Source organism: Oncorhynchus mykiss, chromosome 12, assembly GCF_057628025.1.
Source record: "Oncorhynchus mykiss isolate SJ-2025 chromosome 12, ASM5762802v1, whole genome shotgun sequence".
Taxonomy (NCBI): domain Eukaryota; kingdom Metazoa; phylum Chordata; class Actinopteri; order Salmoniformes; family Salmonidae; genus Oncorhynchus; species Oncorhynchus mykiss.
The window spans coordinates 30,593,345-30,610,462 of record NC_143033.1 but is presented as its reverse complement, the minus strand read 5'-3'; the positions used below and the strand labels follow the sequence as shown (position 1 = coordinate 30,610,462).

General features: G+C 41.5%; 1 protein-coding gene across 1 annotated transcript; it reads right to left on the bottom strand.

The window, feature by feature from the left end:
* Nucleotides 1-10,081: 10,081 nt before the first annotated feature.
* Nucleotides 10,082-11,681, bottom strand: si:ch211-284e13.9 (putative E3 ubiquitin-protein ligase RNF144A). Its single transcript, XM_021623424.3, has 3 exons — nucleotides 11,505-11,681; nucleotides 11,180-11,225; nucleotides 10,082-10,875 (listed from the first exon to the last, which is right to left on the bottom strand). The coding sequence occupies exons 2-3, from the start codon at nucleotides 11,204-11,206 to the stop codon at nucleotides 10,384-10,386; spliced, it is 519 nt and encodes a 172-aa protein (XP_021479099.1). The 5' UTR covers nucleotides 11,207-11,225; nucleotides 11,505-11,681; the 3' UTR covers nucleotides 10,082-10,383.
* Nucleotides 11,682-17,118: the final 5,437 nt, after the last annotated feature.

Below are 17,118 nucleotides of genomic sequence, written 5' to 3'. Positions count from 1 at the left end.
ATTGCAAAGGGAAACAAGGTTTTTAGACATTTTTGCAAATGTATTAAAAATAAAAACAGAAATACCTTATTTACATAATTATTCACACCCTTTGCTATGAGACTCGCAATTGAGCTCAGGTGCATCCTGTTTCCATTCATCATGCTTGAGAGGTTTCTACAATTTGATTGGAGTCCACCTGTGGTAAATCAAAACTCTCAGGCCATAAGAAACAAGATTCTCTGGTCTGATGAAACCAATATTGAACTCTTCGGCCTGAATGCCAAGCGTCACGTCTGGAGGAAACCTGGAACCATCCCTATGGTGAAGCATGGTGGTGTCAGCATCATACTGTGGGTATGTTTTTCAGCGGCAGGGACTGGGAGACTAGTCAGGATCGAGGCAAAGGTGAATAGAGAGATCCTTGATGACAACCTGCTCCAGAGCCCTCAGGACCTCAGACTGGGGCGAAGGTTCACCTTCCAAAAGGACAACGACCCTAAGAACACATCCAAGACAACGCAGGAGGGGCTTTGGGACAAGTGTCTGAATATCCAGAGTGGCCCAGCCAGAGCCAGAGCCAGAACTTGAACCCGAACGAACATCTCTGGAGAGACCTGATAATAGCTGTGCTGTTCCACTCCCCATCCAACCTGACAGAGCTTGAGAGGATCTGCAGAGAATAATAGGTGAAATTCCCCAAATCAGGTGTGCAAAGCTTGTTGCATCAAAACCAGGAAGACTCGAGGCTGTAACTGCTGCCAAAGGTGCTTCAACAAAGTACTGAGTAAAGGATTTGAATAGTTACGTAAATGTGATATTTCATTAAAAAAATACAAATATTGTAAACATTTCTAAAAAACAGTTTTTGCTTTGTCATTATGGGTATTGTTTAATACATTTTAGAATAAGGCTGTAACATAACAAAATGTGAAGAAAGTCAAGGGGTCTGAATATTTTCCGAATGCACTGTATATCGAGAGAAAGAGTTCAGAATATTAGGGATAAATAAAATAAATCCATCTAAATATACTGTACAACTCAAAAGTTTGGACACTTACTCATTCAAGGGTTTTTCTTTATTTTTGCTACTTACATTGTAAAATAATAGCGAAGACATCAAACTATGACATAACACATAGAATGAAAATTTAAACAAATCAAAATACATTTTATCTTTGAGATTCTTCAAAGTAGCCACCCTTTTCCTTGGTGACAGTTTTGCACACTCTTGGCATTCTCTCAACCAGCATTATGAGGAATGCTTTTTCAACAGTCTTGAAGGAGTTCCCGCATACGCTTAACACTTGTTGGCTAATTTTCCATCACTCTGCAGTCCAACTCATCCCAAACCATCTCAATTGGGTAGAGGTCGGGTGATTGTGGAGGCCAGGTCATCTAATGCAGCACTCCATCACTATCCTTGGTCAAATAGCGCTTACAGAGCCTGGAGGTGTGTTTTGGGTCATTGTCCTGTTGAAAAACAAATTATAGCCCCACTAAGTGCAAACCAGATGGGATGGCTTATCGCTGCAGAATGCTGTGGTAGCCATGCTGGTTAAGTGTGCCTTGAATTCTAAATAAATCACAGACAATGTCACCAGCAAAGCACCCCCACACATCACACCTCCTCTTTTATTTATTTAACCTTTATTTAACTAGGCAAGTCAGTTAAGAACAAATTTTTATTTACAATGACGGCCTACCCCATCCAAACTCTCCCTTAACACGGACGCCACTGGGCCAATTGTGCGCCGCCCTATGGGACTCCCGATCACGGCCGGTTGTCATACACCCCGGGATCAATCTAGAGGCGAAAGAAATGCACGCCTATTTAGATGAGGTGCTGGCTAGCAGAGTGGAACACTTAAAATAATAAAAGCAAGCAGCACACTCTAGGAGCTCAGATACAAAAATGTAACGTTTCGACAGACAAGCTGTCTTCATCAGGGTATAATGACAAACACTGCGGGGTGACTTGTTTTATATAGAGTCAAAAGACACACACAGGTGTCTGTAATCACGGCTGGGTGTGGCCTGATATCATTGGTTAATTTTCATATATTAAAATAGCATACAAAAAACAGCCCGGGATCAAACCTGGGTCTCTATCACTGAGATGCAGTGCCTTAGACCGCTGTGTCACTCGGGAAGCCCTCCATGCTTCAAGTCTCACAAAGACCTAAAGACAGATTTCCAGCTATCTAATGTCCAGTGCTCGTGTTTCTTGGCCCAAGCAAGTCTCTTCTTTTTAATGACGTCCTTTAGTAGTGTTTAGTAGGCCTGATTCATGCAGTTTCCTCTGAACAGTTGATGTTGAGATGTGTCTGTTACTTGAACTCTGTGAAGAATTTATTTGGGCTGCAATTTCTGAGGCTGCTAACTCTAATAAACGTATCCTTTGCAGCAGAGGTAACTCTGGGTCTTCCATTCTTGTGGCGGTCCTCATGAGAGCTAGTTTCATCATAGTGTTTTATGGTTTTTGCGACTCACTTGAAGAAACTTTCAAAGTTCTTGACATTTTCTTTATTGACTGACATTCATGTCTTAAAGTAATGAAGGACTGTCATTTTTCTTTGCTTATTTGAGTTGTTCTTGCCATAATATGGACTTGGTCTTTTACCAAATAGAGCTATCTTCTGTTTACCACCCCTACCTTGTCACAACACAACTGATTGGCTCAAATGCATTAAAAAGGAAAGAAATTACACAAATTAACTTTTAACAAGGCACACCTAATAATTGAAATGCATTCCAGGTGACTATCTCATGAAGCTGGTTGAGAGAATGCCAAGAGTGTGCAAAACTGTCATCAAGGCAAACGGTGGCTACTTTGAAGAATCTCAAATATAAAATAGATTTTAATTTCTTTAACACTTTTTTGGTTACTACATGATTCCATATATGTTATTTCAAAGTTTTGATGTCTTCACTATTATTTTACAATGTAGAAAACATTTTGAAAAATAAAAACCCTTGAATGAGTAGGTGTGTTCAAACTTTTGACTGGTACTGTATGCATATTCGTCTGGTTATTAGGCCTACAGACTGTCAATACTGATAGTGGCTAGTATTTAACATGATAGAAATAATAAACAGAGAAGTCTGAGTAGCCTATAATTAAGACATTCAAGAGTTCCCATCCCTGCAAGTTAAAAGGATGTACAATTTCTATTCTGCATAATGGTACAACATTTCATAAACTTTACTGTGGGAAAGTTGATATTTTGATATCCTTCAGTTTGGTTTCACATTTGTCTCCAGCGATTATAAGGCAAAATAGATCTAAAACAAGTGTAATTTATATTTACAGTTCCCTCATCCAAACAGAGTATTCTGTTACCTTACTCTTATCAACAGCTCTTGTCAAATTGTAAATTACAGTGCATGGAGAATAGTATTTTTTTCTATATGAAAAAATGTAGTAAATGGTTTTCCCACTTGGAACCAGTAGGTTCGTTCGACCTTATTCATGGTTTCCTCGCACATAACAGTGCTGGAATTATTAGGGAATTAAGTAAAGGTCAGAAAACTGCATATCTATAGACAGACTTCCAACACACCTTCATTTATTGGATCTCCACCCCAAACAAATAGTGGTTGAATGGCCATGTTCTGTTATAATCTCCAACCGGTACAGCCAGAAGAGGACTGGCCACCCCTCATAGCCTGGTTCCTCTCTAGGTTTCTTCCTAGGTTTTGGCCTTTCTAGGGAGTTCTTCCTAGCCAACATGCTTCAACACCTGCATTGCTTGCTGTTTGGGGTTTTTAGGCTGGGTTTCTGTACAGCACTTTGAGATATCAGCTGATGTACGAAGGGCTATGTAAATACATTTGATTTGATTTGATTTGAATAGCACCCTAAACTCATGCTTAAATTCAAGGTCAGAATAAGCATGTAGAAAGGAATTGCGTTCTAGATACTGTACATGCGCTTGACTGGGGTTGGAATTCCCCCATTGATTAGCAGTGTCAAACCGCAAAAAAATAATAACTAAGACATTTGGCAGAAAAAAAATATGGTAGAGGCCATTTCCGTCTTCTACAAAGTCCTGGTTCTGGCAGGAACCATGTAAACTTGCATGTTCATATGTGTTTTGGATTATGCTATGTGCACCAACATTGCAGACTGCTGCCATAACTCTACCTGAACCTGGAAATCCCCATTAGTGGTTACACTGATCTGGTGGTGAGATTGGAGTCATGGACTACAGTTAGTGTGACACTGACATTACATGCCAATGCTGCGTTCCTAACTGAGTGGGAAGTGGAAATTTAACACATACGGCTGGGAAATCCACTTGAACGGCCCTCCAACTGGGGAAACTCATCTATCATCCTGAGCTCCCACTTCTCCCACATGCTGACCTCTGACGTCACCTACAAAGGAAATTACCTTGATAACAGCATTTTTGGACATTAAATGCAACAACAAAACATTATTTATAAAAAGCAATCTATTACTATGGTTTTTAAACACTATCATTTGTTTACAAGCATGACAGCGGTACTTTGAGTTTATGGTTTACAGTTTGTTGGCTATCAACAATCAGTGTTTCAAAGTTCAAAGCATGTGAATGCAACTGGTAAATTCTCAACTTCCACTTGGTTACGAAAGTAGCATGAAACAAATCTAATGGGCTTTGATTGGTTTAGATGTCCCTCCTTGTTCCCTCCCCTGATCTTCAGCTCCGTCCGATTGCCTAACAACAGTTCCATTGGATTGGCATTGCACCGGCTGTGTGACATGGCGAAGGGGATTCCACTTCCTGGAATGGATAAGTCTAGCATCCTTTGCCATTACACCGAAACAATTACTTTGAGATCTTGATTTCATGCTACCATGAGTTCATCCTCACAATTTCACACAGGCCACTGAGCCCGTCATTTGTTTAATTCATTGTTTATTTACTTTATTGTTCATATGATGTCTGAGTGCTATCTACAGGTGGTTACAGGTGCTCCTTACATAATGGCAGAGGATGAGAAGGGGGGCTTAAGGAAAGAGAGCAGCTTGTATTTAAAGTGGACAAAGACTGTCCTGGCTATGTACAGGTATGGGCTTTAGTGTTGTTTAAGTGATATTTAGTATGAAAGGATGTTTTGTGAGAACAATCTCACCTTCAATTTACAGACACCAATGGTGGTCTGAAATGGTGAATCTTAGAGAGCTGAAAATGTTTAATCTGAGAACAGATGATTGACAACTTTTAAAGATGTGAAAATAAGTTAACCATTTTTTCTTTGACAGTTTACAATGTGTGGACAATGCTAAGCATAATTTCATTACCTACTGTGGCACACCACAACGAACAACACTCTTTGTGCATCTAACCACCAGCTAACCAGAGAAAGGCAAATCTAACCACAACGATGACTATAACTCAGGACCATAAGATGGCAATATATTTAGAGGACAAAGTGCAAAGTGGTGACAGTGATAAAGATACCACGGCTGAAAATATATTGGGGTGAGTTACAAGTCTGTCTTTGGCCTTTTGACCCAAGCCAGCCCATAGATTCAGATGCAATGTGCATGGTAGGTACAGTATATGGATGCCTGGAAATGGCCTGCTATACAGATAGAGGGGGGAATGGCACAGTTTATTGGGCTGTGACTGGCTGCTTCTTAGGAGAAATATCTCACACATGCAAACACATGCACACATACACTCACATATTGGGAGAATGCTGTCATACAGCTTTCTGGTCATACGATCACAAGTGTGTTCTTCTATGTCACGACTGGTAGAGTCCAGTTAAAGTAATCAGATTAGTCAGATGGGGTCCTGCTAAACTGAGCCGCTACCTGCAAGCCTCTTAGCAGCATGTGGGACAGGCTGACTGCACTGACACTGCAAGGTCACACTTAGGGATAAAGCCTCAAAAAGCTAGCAAACCCTTGCACTGGCCCTTTAACTGTAGCAACCACAGAGAGAGCAACGAGAGAACATGCTCTTTTGACCCGTGGTCACAGTGTAATTTGGTCTTAATACAGCCCAGTAATAAGGTAAGTAAGTAAGGTCAGATCATCTAGGGCAAACACACATCCATACACATCAAATGTAAAAAAGTACAATTGTAACAAATATTGCAAAGTGACATTGAAACATCTACCTGCCAAAGAGAGGGCCCTTGGAATATATCACATATAACAATGCCTTTTGGTTTATTGTCATGGACAGTTGTTTGAGGTATGTAATTCCATTGTTTCAATGTCTCACATTGTTACAATAGAAACACTTAAATATTCAATTCTGGAGGCAACTCTCTAAAATCAGCATAGAGTAGAAGGTAGTAAGTAGGACACAATCCTAGAAAGGTGCACTATACTATTGGAGCATCTGTCTTGAACGGAATTCTCTCTTCTTCTTTCCTTCTCCCTAAGCTTTAAGTCAAAGTGGCCACCGGCAGACCTGTAGGTGGAGGGAACATGAAAGCAGCTTAGGTACACAGCAGACACCCCCCCCCCCCCCTCCTATTGATCGGGTGACTACATCAAATATCTTAGTGAAGTAATAGCAGCTATTCTGGCTCCAGCATTAATCTGTAGGCTATATGGAGTTACTCGACTATGAATAAGCAGGCTAAAAATAGATGTGCGTGTGTGAATGATATACTGACGTGTAATGTTGGAGTAGAACTACAGGGCAATTGTTTAACGGTTAAAGGGTCACTATGAGGGTCTGAGGACCTACATTTATGTATAAGGCATCATTGTGACACATTTGGCATCTAAAGACGCAGGTATCTTAGTGGTTAAGAGCGTTGGGTCAGTAACTGAAAGGTTACTGGTTCGAATCCCCAATCTGACTAGGTGAGAAATCTGTTGATGTGCCCTTGAGCAAGGCACTTAACCCTAATTGCTCCTGTAAGTTGCTCTGGATAAGAGTGTCTGCTAAATGACTAAAATGTTTAAGAGTAGGCTGCTGAATCCAAGTGGGGCAGCCAGCTATCTCTGGTCTCGCTCCATAAATAAAGGCCTTATGAAACAAACTTAGATCCCATTGGAAAACACCTGATTATTAATCTCAGTGACCTCTTTACACCTGCAGATTACCTCCTACTGCCAGACACACTACTGTGAACACACAGACACCTAACCCCTTCATACACACTATTTGCACACCTTGCCACTGGGAATATCTCTCTCACGCACACAAGAACAAAGACTTCTAGTAGTGCACTTACTGAAATAACAAGTGATGGGGGTAAGTAGCATACTAAAGCAATAAGGGGGTGTGGTATATGGCCAATATACCATGGCTAAGGGCTGTTATGCATGATGCAACGTGGAGTATATGACCATATATCACGAACCCCTGAGGTGCCTTATTGCTATTATAAACTTGCTACCAATGTAAGTAGGGCAGTAAAAATAACTGTTTTGTCATACCCGTGGTATACCCGTGGTATGCGTTCTGATATACCACGGCTGTCACCCAATCAGCATTCAGGGCTCGAACCACCCAGTTTATAAAAATCATAAAAATCAGCATGGAAATATATGAAATCCAAAAGCATTATCCAGTTATCTCGTACTGCATATAGTTTAAAAAATGTTTTTTAAATGTCACCCCAAGAAGTAGGCCTACTACTATTTTCCAGCAGTAGTAACCCTGCTCTGTGTTCTATAAAGCCTTGAATTTACACCAGATTAAATGTAGATGGCTTTAAGTCCGTAAGCAGCAAATAAGCCTGTGCTAAAAATAGTGGTGAAGTCCCTATAGTTCAGACATATAGGCTATTTAAAATGCCACAGCCAGGTGCCAGTTATGTATGATTATATTATAACATGACAGTATATAGTGTCAGAGGCCAAAATAATTATTGTTAGAACACTAGTCTGGAATGGAAGTTCCACCATCTGTGGATGCGAGAAATGGCAAATAATACATACAGAAAAATAGAAAGAATACATAAAAAAAACTAAAAACGGCATAGTTTTCTAAGGACTCGAAGAAAGGCGACCATCTCTGTCGACGCCATCTTGATTATGTGCTAAAAATAGAGAGCAACCTCTGCATGTGACAAATGGGTTCAGCAATCATATCATGTCATAGACAGTTTATAATCACATTGTTACCCGAGGAAATATGAAGTCTTATTACATACAGCCGTGAAGAACTATTCGATATAAGAGCGACGTCAACTTACCAACATTAAGACCAGGAATACGACTTTCCCGAAGCAGATCCTCTGTCTGGACCATGGCTATGCCGCTCGGCCACCGCTCAACCATATGTACATATATTTAGATTTGTGTGTATTATGTAGTTGTTGGGAAACTGGTAGGTCTGTAATATCTAACAAATAATCTATTGGAACTAGAAGCACAAGCATTTCGCTACACTCGCATTAACATCTGCTAACCATGTCTTTGTGACCAATACAAATTGGATTTGATTTTGATTTGATGCGCCGAATAAAACAGGTGTTGACCTGACCGTGAAATGCTTACTTACATGCCCCTAACCAACAATGCAGTTGAAGAAATATAGTTAAGAAAATATTTACTAAATAAACAAAAGTACAAAAATGATATCAAAAAGTAACACAAGAAAATGACATAACAATAATGAGGCTATATACAGGGGGTGACAGTATCGAGTCGATGAGTGGGGGTACGTGTTAGTCTAGGTAAATTGTACATGTAGGTAGGGGTAAAGTGGCTATGCATAGATAATAAACAGTGAGTAGCAGCAGTGTAAAAACAAAAGGGAGGCTGGGGGTAGGGGGGGCAATGTAAATAGTCCAGGTGGCTATTTGATTAATTGTTCAGCAGTATTATGGTTTGGGGGTAGAAGCTGTTAAGGAGCCTTTTGGACCTAGACTTGGCGCTCCGGTACCGCTTGCTGTGCAGTAGCAGAGAAAGTCTATGACTTGGGGGACTGGAGTCTTGACCATTTCTTGGACCTTCCTCTGACACCAACTATAATATACACTACTGTTAAAAAGTTTGGGGTGACTTAGAAATGTCCTTGTTTTTTAAATAAAATCTATTTTTTTTGTCTGTTAAAATAACATCAAATTGATCAGAAATACAGTGCAGACATTGTTAATGTTGTAAATGGTGTTGAACGCTGAGCTGTGGTCAATGAACAGCATTCTCACATAGGTGTTCCTTTTGTCCAGGTGGGATAGGGCAGTGTGGAGTGCGATTGAGATTGCGTCATCTGTGGATCTGTTGGGGCGGTATGCTAATTGGAGTGGGTCTAGGGTTTCCGGCATGATGATGTTAATGTGAGCCATGATCACTGGCCAGTACGGAGAAATAAGTAAAACCACAAGTCCAATCCCTTCTCCATCCATGGCTAATTTAGGAAAGGGGCGATTTTAGCTAGCTAACAACACAACATTTTAGCTAGGACAACAACACAATAAGATGCAACAATTCTGTTACGGTGAGTGAATGAGGACCCAAAAGCGAATTAACTTAAACAGAGCTTCTTTAATAACCAAACATAGGTAGGCTCAGATAGACCGGCAGATTCCGACAAGGTTACAGCAAACATGACGATAGTCTGGTTCAGGCATGAAACACAACAAACAAGAATCCGACAAAGACAGGAGCAGAAACAGAGAGAGATATAGGGACCTAATCAGAGGGAAAAAGGGAACAGGTGGGAAAAGGGGTGACGAGGTGGTTAGGAGGAGACAAGGCACAGCTGGGGGAAAGAGGGGGAGAAAAGGTAACCTAACAATGACCAGCAGAGGGAGACAGGGTGAAGGGAAAGGACAGAGACAAGACACAACATGACAGTACATGACAAATTCAAGTTGTTTCTGTCAATTACATATTTCTCTTGATGCGATGTGATAGGAGTAAAGTCAAATACAAACTGGCTTCCCTTGAGACTTTTTTGTGTGCCAGGACCATTCACAGCTGAGCTCACTCAGTTTAGCTTAACGCTGATTGGCTATTCTTTCCCTTGCATTCAATGCTTTGGGCGGCAACAATGTCATACTCTTTATGACCAGACAGAATCAGATAGATGGCCATCACAGGGCCACTGTTTCGCTCCCTCTGATGCTTTCTCAGGTGAGATACTGTGCATTCAGCCTTTTGTGAATTGAAAAAATGATATGAAAACACAGACGATTTTATATGTTTATTTATTTTAATTTTTTTTGGGGGGGGGGCCTGGCTTCCCTTGGCATCCATGAATACACGCCACTGGTGTGAAAACACAAATGATAACTTCTGGCTTTATTTATCTTTTACTTGAGTATTAGACAGATTGCATTTAACTATACAGAAGCAATGCAGCATAGCAATATGATGTCTTTGTACCATAGAACTAATGTAATAATTCCAATAGTAATTACAATCAAGATGATTTCCTTTTGCAAGTGGTAATGAATGAGGCCGTAAAATATGTTCTACAGACCGTTGCATAGCCCCTACAGTTCCAACTCTCTGAGAGACTGACTGTTGTCCACCACAGTGCATGGTAAAGGATACTCAAAATCATCATCATCTTCCTCTTCATAATCATAGCACTCCTCCTTCAAGCAGCGGAAGCAGAACTCCTTTTGGCAGTGTGGACAGATGATATTGGGGCATCCCTCTCCAGTGTGAGTGAGGATGGCCTTACAGTGAGGACAGGCCCTGAAGAAGGGGCATCCCTGGGCTGAACTGCTTGGATCAACAATGACCTCTGGGGAGAGGAGGGCAGCCCTGAGGGCACAGCCTGGCAGAGGGCAGGAGAAATGGACCCCTTGGCCCTCCAGGGTTCCTCCTGACTGGTGCCACTCCCTCCCACAGGCCCAGCAGAACTGGTAGACACGGCGCAGGGTCTCGGAGCAGCGCTTACACACAGCACACTGACCTTTGACCTTTCTGGCCCCAGCCTGGTGGCAACTGGGGCACTTCAGTGGGGTTGGAAGAACAGACTGGTGGGGAGGGGAAAGAGAGAGACATATGTCATAAACAATTAGTTGTGAGATTAAGATGAACAACCTATTGATTAAATTGTCTGTAAATAGTGTGGGTCAATAAACATATCACATTTTGACGTGTGCACATAACACATAGCCATTGAACTGCTCAACGTTACACTGTGGACAAGAATACATCTTAATAACTTAATGCTGTCCTATAGTGGCTCTAGACAGCCCGACTTGCTTGGCACCAAAAATAGTGAGTACAAGGCGCTGAAGCCGTACTTTGTCTCTGTGGAAGTGTTACACAGCTTACCTGTGCAAGCAGGGGTGAGCCACTCATTATCAACTGTCCTCAGAGGCTAGGGAAATAGAACATTGAAATTAGTAAAGGGCTCTTCTATTCTATGAAACTTTCAGAAACATGCCTTTTTATTGATTGCTATATTAACCACATTTAAAGAGATTCCTTGTGAAGATGCAGTACATACTGTTATTTCAAAACACATATCTCATGAATCAAAGAACACAGTTCAAAGATTGATTATGACCTACTTGATTTACTTGGACGTACACTCCCTATTAGACATCGATCTACCAATCTGCAAACATACCAATGACATACAAAATTATTGTATTACCTTTTAATCATAAGTCAGTCCCAACAGAAAAAAATGTCAGCTCGTCTTCCTTTCTCTTCTCGAATTCACTGTGAGAGGACGATATGTGCTTTTGCATTTCATTTCACAGAGCGGGGGTAATTCCAGGAGTTGAAATGAAAGTTACTTGACATGGCCATTACATTTTCACTTTCACTTAGAACTAAGTGGGTCTAATGCAGAGGGATCTTGCATTAGTGTTCACTACGACACCACCATACTTTCTGAACCCTGTAATACATATATGACACCCTGACATTTATAAACTCTGGTAATTACAGTACATACAGTGTACATTTATTTCCTGTTGCTGTGAACATGAAAGTGCCATTTGCTCTTTCCATTAACTTTTAAAAGTGTAGTTGCACACGAGAGAGAAAGAACAGCGGGTTTTCAGGGTATTAATGTAAATCATAGGGTTTATTTTAGTTTCCTGAGGTGCAGGAACACTCTCCGTGACAATAGAGTGATCAAATTAAGATATGACACCTGTAAAACTGTTGAGGTGCCAGTAGCCTTGATATCAGTCTCTTTGTCGGCTTCTTTTAGGCTAATGTGCCAGTAAAAGCAATGCTGCTGGCTCCCTCTAGTGTTGTGTAGCGTCTACAGTCTGACTTTTATCAAATCAAATTTTATTTGTCACATGCGTCGAATTCAACTGGTGTAGATTGTACTGTGAAATGCTTGCTTACGAGCCCTTACAAAATAGTAACACGAGAAATCAAATTAAATACACAAGAATGGAGCTTTATACAGGAAGTACCAGTACCCGATCAATATGCATAGGTACAAGGTATTTGTGGTAGATACAGTGAGCCCCAAAAGTATTGGGACAGTGAAAATGTTTTAGTTGTTCTGGCTCTGTACTCCAGCACTTTGGATTTTAAATGACACAATTTAATTTGAGGATATTTTCATCTATATCAGGTGAACCGCTTAGAAATTACAACACTTTTTGTACATAGTCCCCCCATTTTAGGGGACCAAAACTATTGAGACAAATTCATTTGTAGTGTATTAAAGTAGTCAAATGTTCAGTACTTGGTCCCATATTCCTAGTATGAAATGATTACATCAAGCTTGTGACTCTACAGACTTGTTGGATGCATTTGCTGTTTGTTTTGAATGAATAAATTGTGAATAATGATGAGTGAGAAAGTTAGGCATAAATGTCATAACCCCCCAAAAATGCTAACCTCCCCTGTTGTTGTAATGGTGAGAGGTTAGCATATCTTGGGGGTATGATATTTGTATGTCTGTAACATTCTCACTCATCATTATTCACAATTCATTACGGATTATCCCTAATCATGATGGCATCCGCATTAATAGAAAAATGTTTAGAAACATATTCTATTCTTATTTACACTAAAACTGAATCCAAAATTAACAAAACATTATTTAACATTTCTATTAGGCACAAAAAAAAACAGCAAATGCTTGATATAATCATTGCGTGGTAGGAATTTTTATTTTACTAGGCAAGTCAGTTAAGAACAAATTCTTATTTTCAATGACGGCCTAGGAACAGTGGGTTAACTGCCTGTTCAGGGGCAGAACGACAGATTTGTACCTTGTCAGCTCGGGGGTTTGAACTTCCAATGCTCTAACCACTTGACAAAAAATCTGTAGAATATAATACAGTATATACATATGAGATGAGTAAAGCAGTATGGAAACATTATTAAAGTGACTTGTGTTACATTATTAAAGTGGCCAGTGATTCCATGTCTATGTACATAGGCCAGAAGCCTGGAAGGTGCAGGGTTGCATAACCAGCTGGCAGCCGGCTAGTGATGTCTATTTAACAGTCTGATGGCCTTGAGATAGAAGCTGTTTTTCAGTCTCTTGGTCCCAGTACTTTTGGTCCCCTAAAATGAAGGGACTATGTATCAAAAGTGCTGTAATTTCTAAACGGTTCAGCCGATATGGACGAAAATACCCTCAATCGTGATCCCTTGATTTTTGTAAAGTTCATGCAGTCGACATGTATGTGCAAGTCGGACAATTCTGATCCCCATAGTGCAACACACTTTTAAAGGCGGTGACCAACAATGTTCACTGATTTGACAAAAGTGATCTGCTCGAACACGCCCATTATGTACAAATTAATGTGATATTTAAGTCTCTCTCTCTCTCACATATTTTCAGTTTGTGAGTGTGTGAAATGGAGGTTGGAGACATCTTGATATTTTCCCCAAGATGGCGTAGCAGTCGGACGTGTGTTTGTCTTATCCTGTGTCTCATCCTGTGTAAATAGTCGTTTTTTCATATACAGTGCCTTGCGAAAGTATTCGGCCCCCTTGAACTTTGCGACCTTTTGCAACATTTCAGGCTTCAAACAAAGATATAAAACTGTATTTTTTTGTGAAGAATCAACAACAACTGGGACACAATCATGAAGTGGAACGACATTTATTGGATATTTCAAACTTTTTTAACAAATCAAAAACTGAAAAATTGGGCGTGCAAAATTATTCAGCCCCCTTAAATTAATACTTTGTAGCGCCACCTTTTGCTGCGATTACAGCTGTAAGTCGCTTGGGGTATGTCTCTATCAGTTTTGCACATCGAGAGACTGACATTTTTTCCCATTCCTCCTTGCAAAACAGCTCGAGCTCAGTGAGGTTGGATGGAGAGCATTTGTGAACAGCAGTTTTCAGTTCTTTTTCTTGACTTTGACTTGGCCATTCTAAAATATGTTTATTTTTGAACCATTCCATTGTAGATTTTGCTTTATGTTTTGGATCATTGTCTTGTTGGAAGACAAATCTCCGTCCCAGTCTCAGGTCTTTTGCAGACTCCATCAGGTTTTCTTCCAGAATGGTCCTGTATTTGGCTCCATCCATCTTCCCATCAATTTTAACCATCTTCCCTGTCCCTGCTGAAGAAAAGCAGGCCCAAACCATGATGCTGCCACCACCATGTTTGACAGTGGGGGATGGTGTGTTCAGGGTGATGAGCTGTGTTGCTTTTACGCCAAACATAACGTTTTGCATTGTTGCCAAAAAGTTCAATTTTGGTTTCATCTGACCAGAGCACCTTCTTCCACATGTTTGGTGTGTCTCCCAGGTGGCTTGTGGCAAACTTTAAATGACACTTTTTATGGATATCTTTAAGAAATGGCTTTCTTCTTGCCACTCTTCCATAAAGGCCAGATTTGTGCAATATACGACTGATTGTTGTCCTATGGACAGAGTCTCCCACCTCAGCTGTAGATCTCTGCAGTTCATCCAGAGTGATCATGGGCCTCTTGGCTGCATCTCTGATCAGTCTTCTCCTTGTATGAGCTGAAAGTTTAGAGGGACGGCCAGGTCTTGGTAGATTTGCAGTGGTCTGATACTCCTTCCATTTCAATATTATCGCTTGCACAGTGCTCCTTGGGATGTTAAAAGCTTGGGAAGTCTTTTTGTATCCAAATCCGGCTTTAAACTTCTTCACAACAGTATCTCGGACCTGCCTGGTGTGTTCCTTGTTCTTCATGATGCTCTCTGCGCTTTTAACGGACCTCTGAGACTATCACAGTGCAGGTGCATTTATACGGAGACTTGATTACACACAGGTGGATTGTATTTATCATCATTAGTCATTTAGGTCAACATTGGATCATTCAGAGATCCTCACGGAACTTCTGGAGAGAGTTTGCTGCACTGAAAGTAAAGGGGCTGAATAATTTTGCACACCCAATTTTTCAGTTTTTGATTTGTTAAAAAAGTTTGAAATATCCAATAAATGTCGTTCCACTTCATGATTGTGTCCCACTTATTGTTGATTCTTCACAAAAAAATACAGTTTTATATCTTTATGTTTGAATCCTGAAATGTGGCAAAAGGTCGCAAAGTTCAAGGGGGCCGAATACTTTCGCAAGGCACTGTATATTTTAATCTCACTTTTTATCTACGAACTAAATATACTTTCCTGCAACCCGCCTCACCCAATGTGGTACGGATCTGCTATTGCTATTCCTTATAACTGGAACCTCCATCTGGAGCTAGCCAGCTAACTAGCTATTAGTCTTTGTTAGCCACAGCTAGCAGTCTTCACCTTTAGCTCGGACAGCAGCCAGCTTTAGCTCGGACAACACCTGCTAGTCTGCACAGCGTGATATCAACCCAGAGCATATTGGACTGCTTCTCTCTACCACATCACCAGATTCCTGCCGCTCTGGATCATTACACCGGACCATCGCAGCTAGCTAGCTGCAACCGAGTGGCTACTGTTAGCTAACGCCTCTGTCCCGAAGCAAGCACCAGTTAGCCTTGAGCTAGCCTCGAGCTAGGCCCATAACCAGCTAATTCTTGGGCTACAATGCCTCTTTGGCCAATTGGCCTGGACCCTTTATTGTCGACACGGAGCCCCGCCAATCCGTTTCGTTTTGTCTGCCAACATAATCGTCCAATGTGGTTTCAACAGGCTTTTCCGTTGCGATGTCACCGAAGCCCCATCTGCTAGCCCCGGACCACTAGCTTTCTGAACGCGTGTCTCCCACTCACCTAGCGTAGTAGTGACTACCGAACTGCTCCCTGACTTACCTATTGCTGCTCATTGGACCCTATGATCACACGGCTACACAGCTGATGCTCCCTGGACTGTTTCAATAACACGGTACCTCATTTTGCTTATCTATCGGCCCCAGCCTCGAACTCAGGTCCTGTATGTACCTAACTGACCTGCTCTGCCCATTCATCGCCATTTACCCGTCGTTGTCTTAGCTCTCCCGATCAACACCTGTGACTGTCACCACCGATAAATCCACTATAATTGATCATTTCAATAAGCATTTTTCTACGGCTGGCCATGCTTTCCACCTGGCTACCCCTACCCCGGTCAACAGCACTAGACCCCCCACAGCAACTCGCCCAAGCCTTCCCCATTTCTCCTTCTCCCAAATCCAGTAGGCTGATGTTCTGAAAGAACTGCAAAATCTGGACTCCTACAAATCAGCCGGGCTAGACAATCTGGACCCTTTCTTTCTAAAAATGATCTGCCGAAATTGTTACAACCCCTATTACTAGCCTGTTCAACCTCTCTTTCGTGTCGTCTGAGGTTCCCAAAGATTGGAAAGAAGCTGCGGTCCTCCCCCTCTTCAAAGGGGGGGACACTCTTGACCCAAACTGCTTCAGACCTATATCTATCCTACCCTGCCTTTCTAAGGTCTTCGAAAGCCAAGTCAACAAACAGATTACCGACCATACCTTCTCCGCTATGCAATCTGGTTTCAGAGCTGGTCATGGGTGCACAGCAGCCACGCTCAAGGTCCTAAACGATATCTTAACCGCCATCGACAAGAAACAATACTGTGCAGCCGTATTCATTGACCTGGCCAAGGCTTTCGACTCGGCAATCATTTGAGAAACCAAGGCTATCGAGTCTGCCGATGAGGATGTGGTGATTGACAGACTAGATAGCCTTGGTTTCTCAAATGATTGCCTCGCCTGGTTCACCAACTTCTTCTCTGATAGAGTTCAGTGTGTCAAATCGGAGGGCCTGTTGTCCGGGCCTCTGGCAGTCTCTATGGGGGTGCCACAGTGTTCAATTCTTGGACCGACTATCTTCTCTGTAAACATCAATGAAGTCGTTCTTGCTGCTGGTGAGT

Excerpts from the sequence above, each read along its gene's own strand:
- si:ch211-284e13.9 (XM_021623424.3), bottom strand. The coding sequence starts at position 11,206 with ATGAGTGGCTCACCCCTGCTTGCACAG. Across the intron at positions 10,876-11,179 it reads GCTCACCCCTGCTTGCACAG|TCTGTTCTTCCAACCCCACT; the intron begins GTAAGCTGTGTA and ends CCTCCCCACCAG.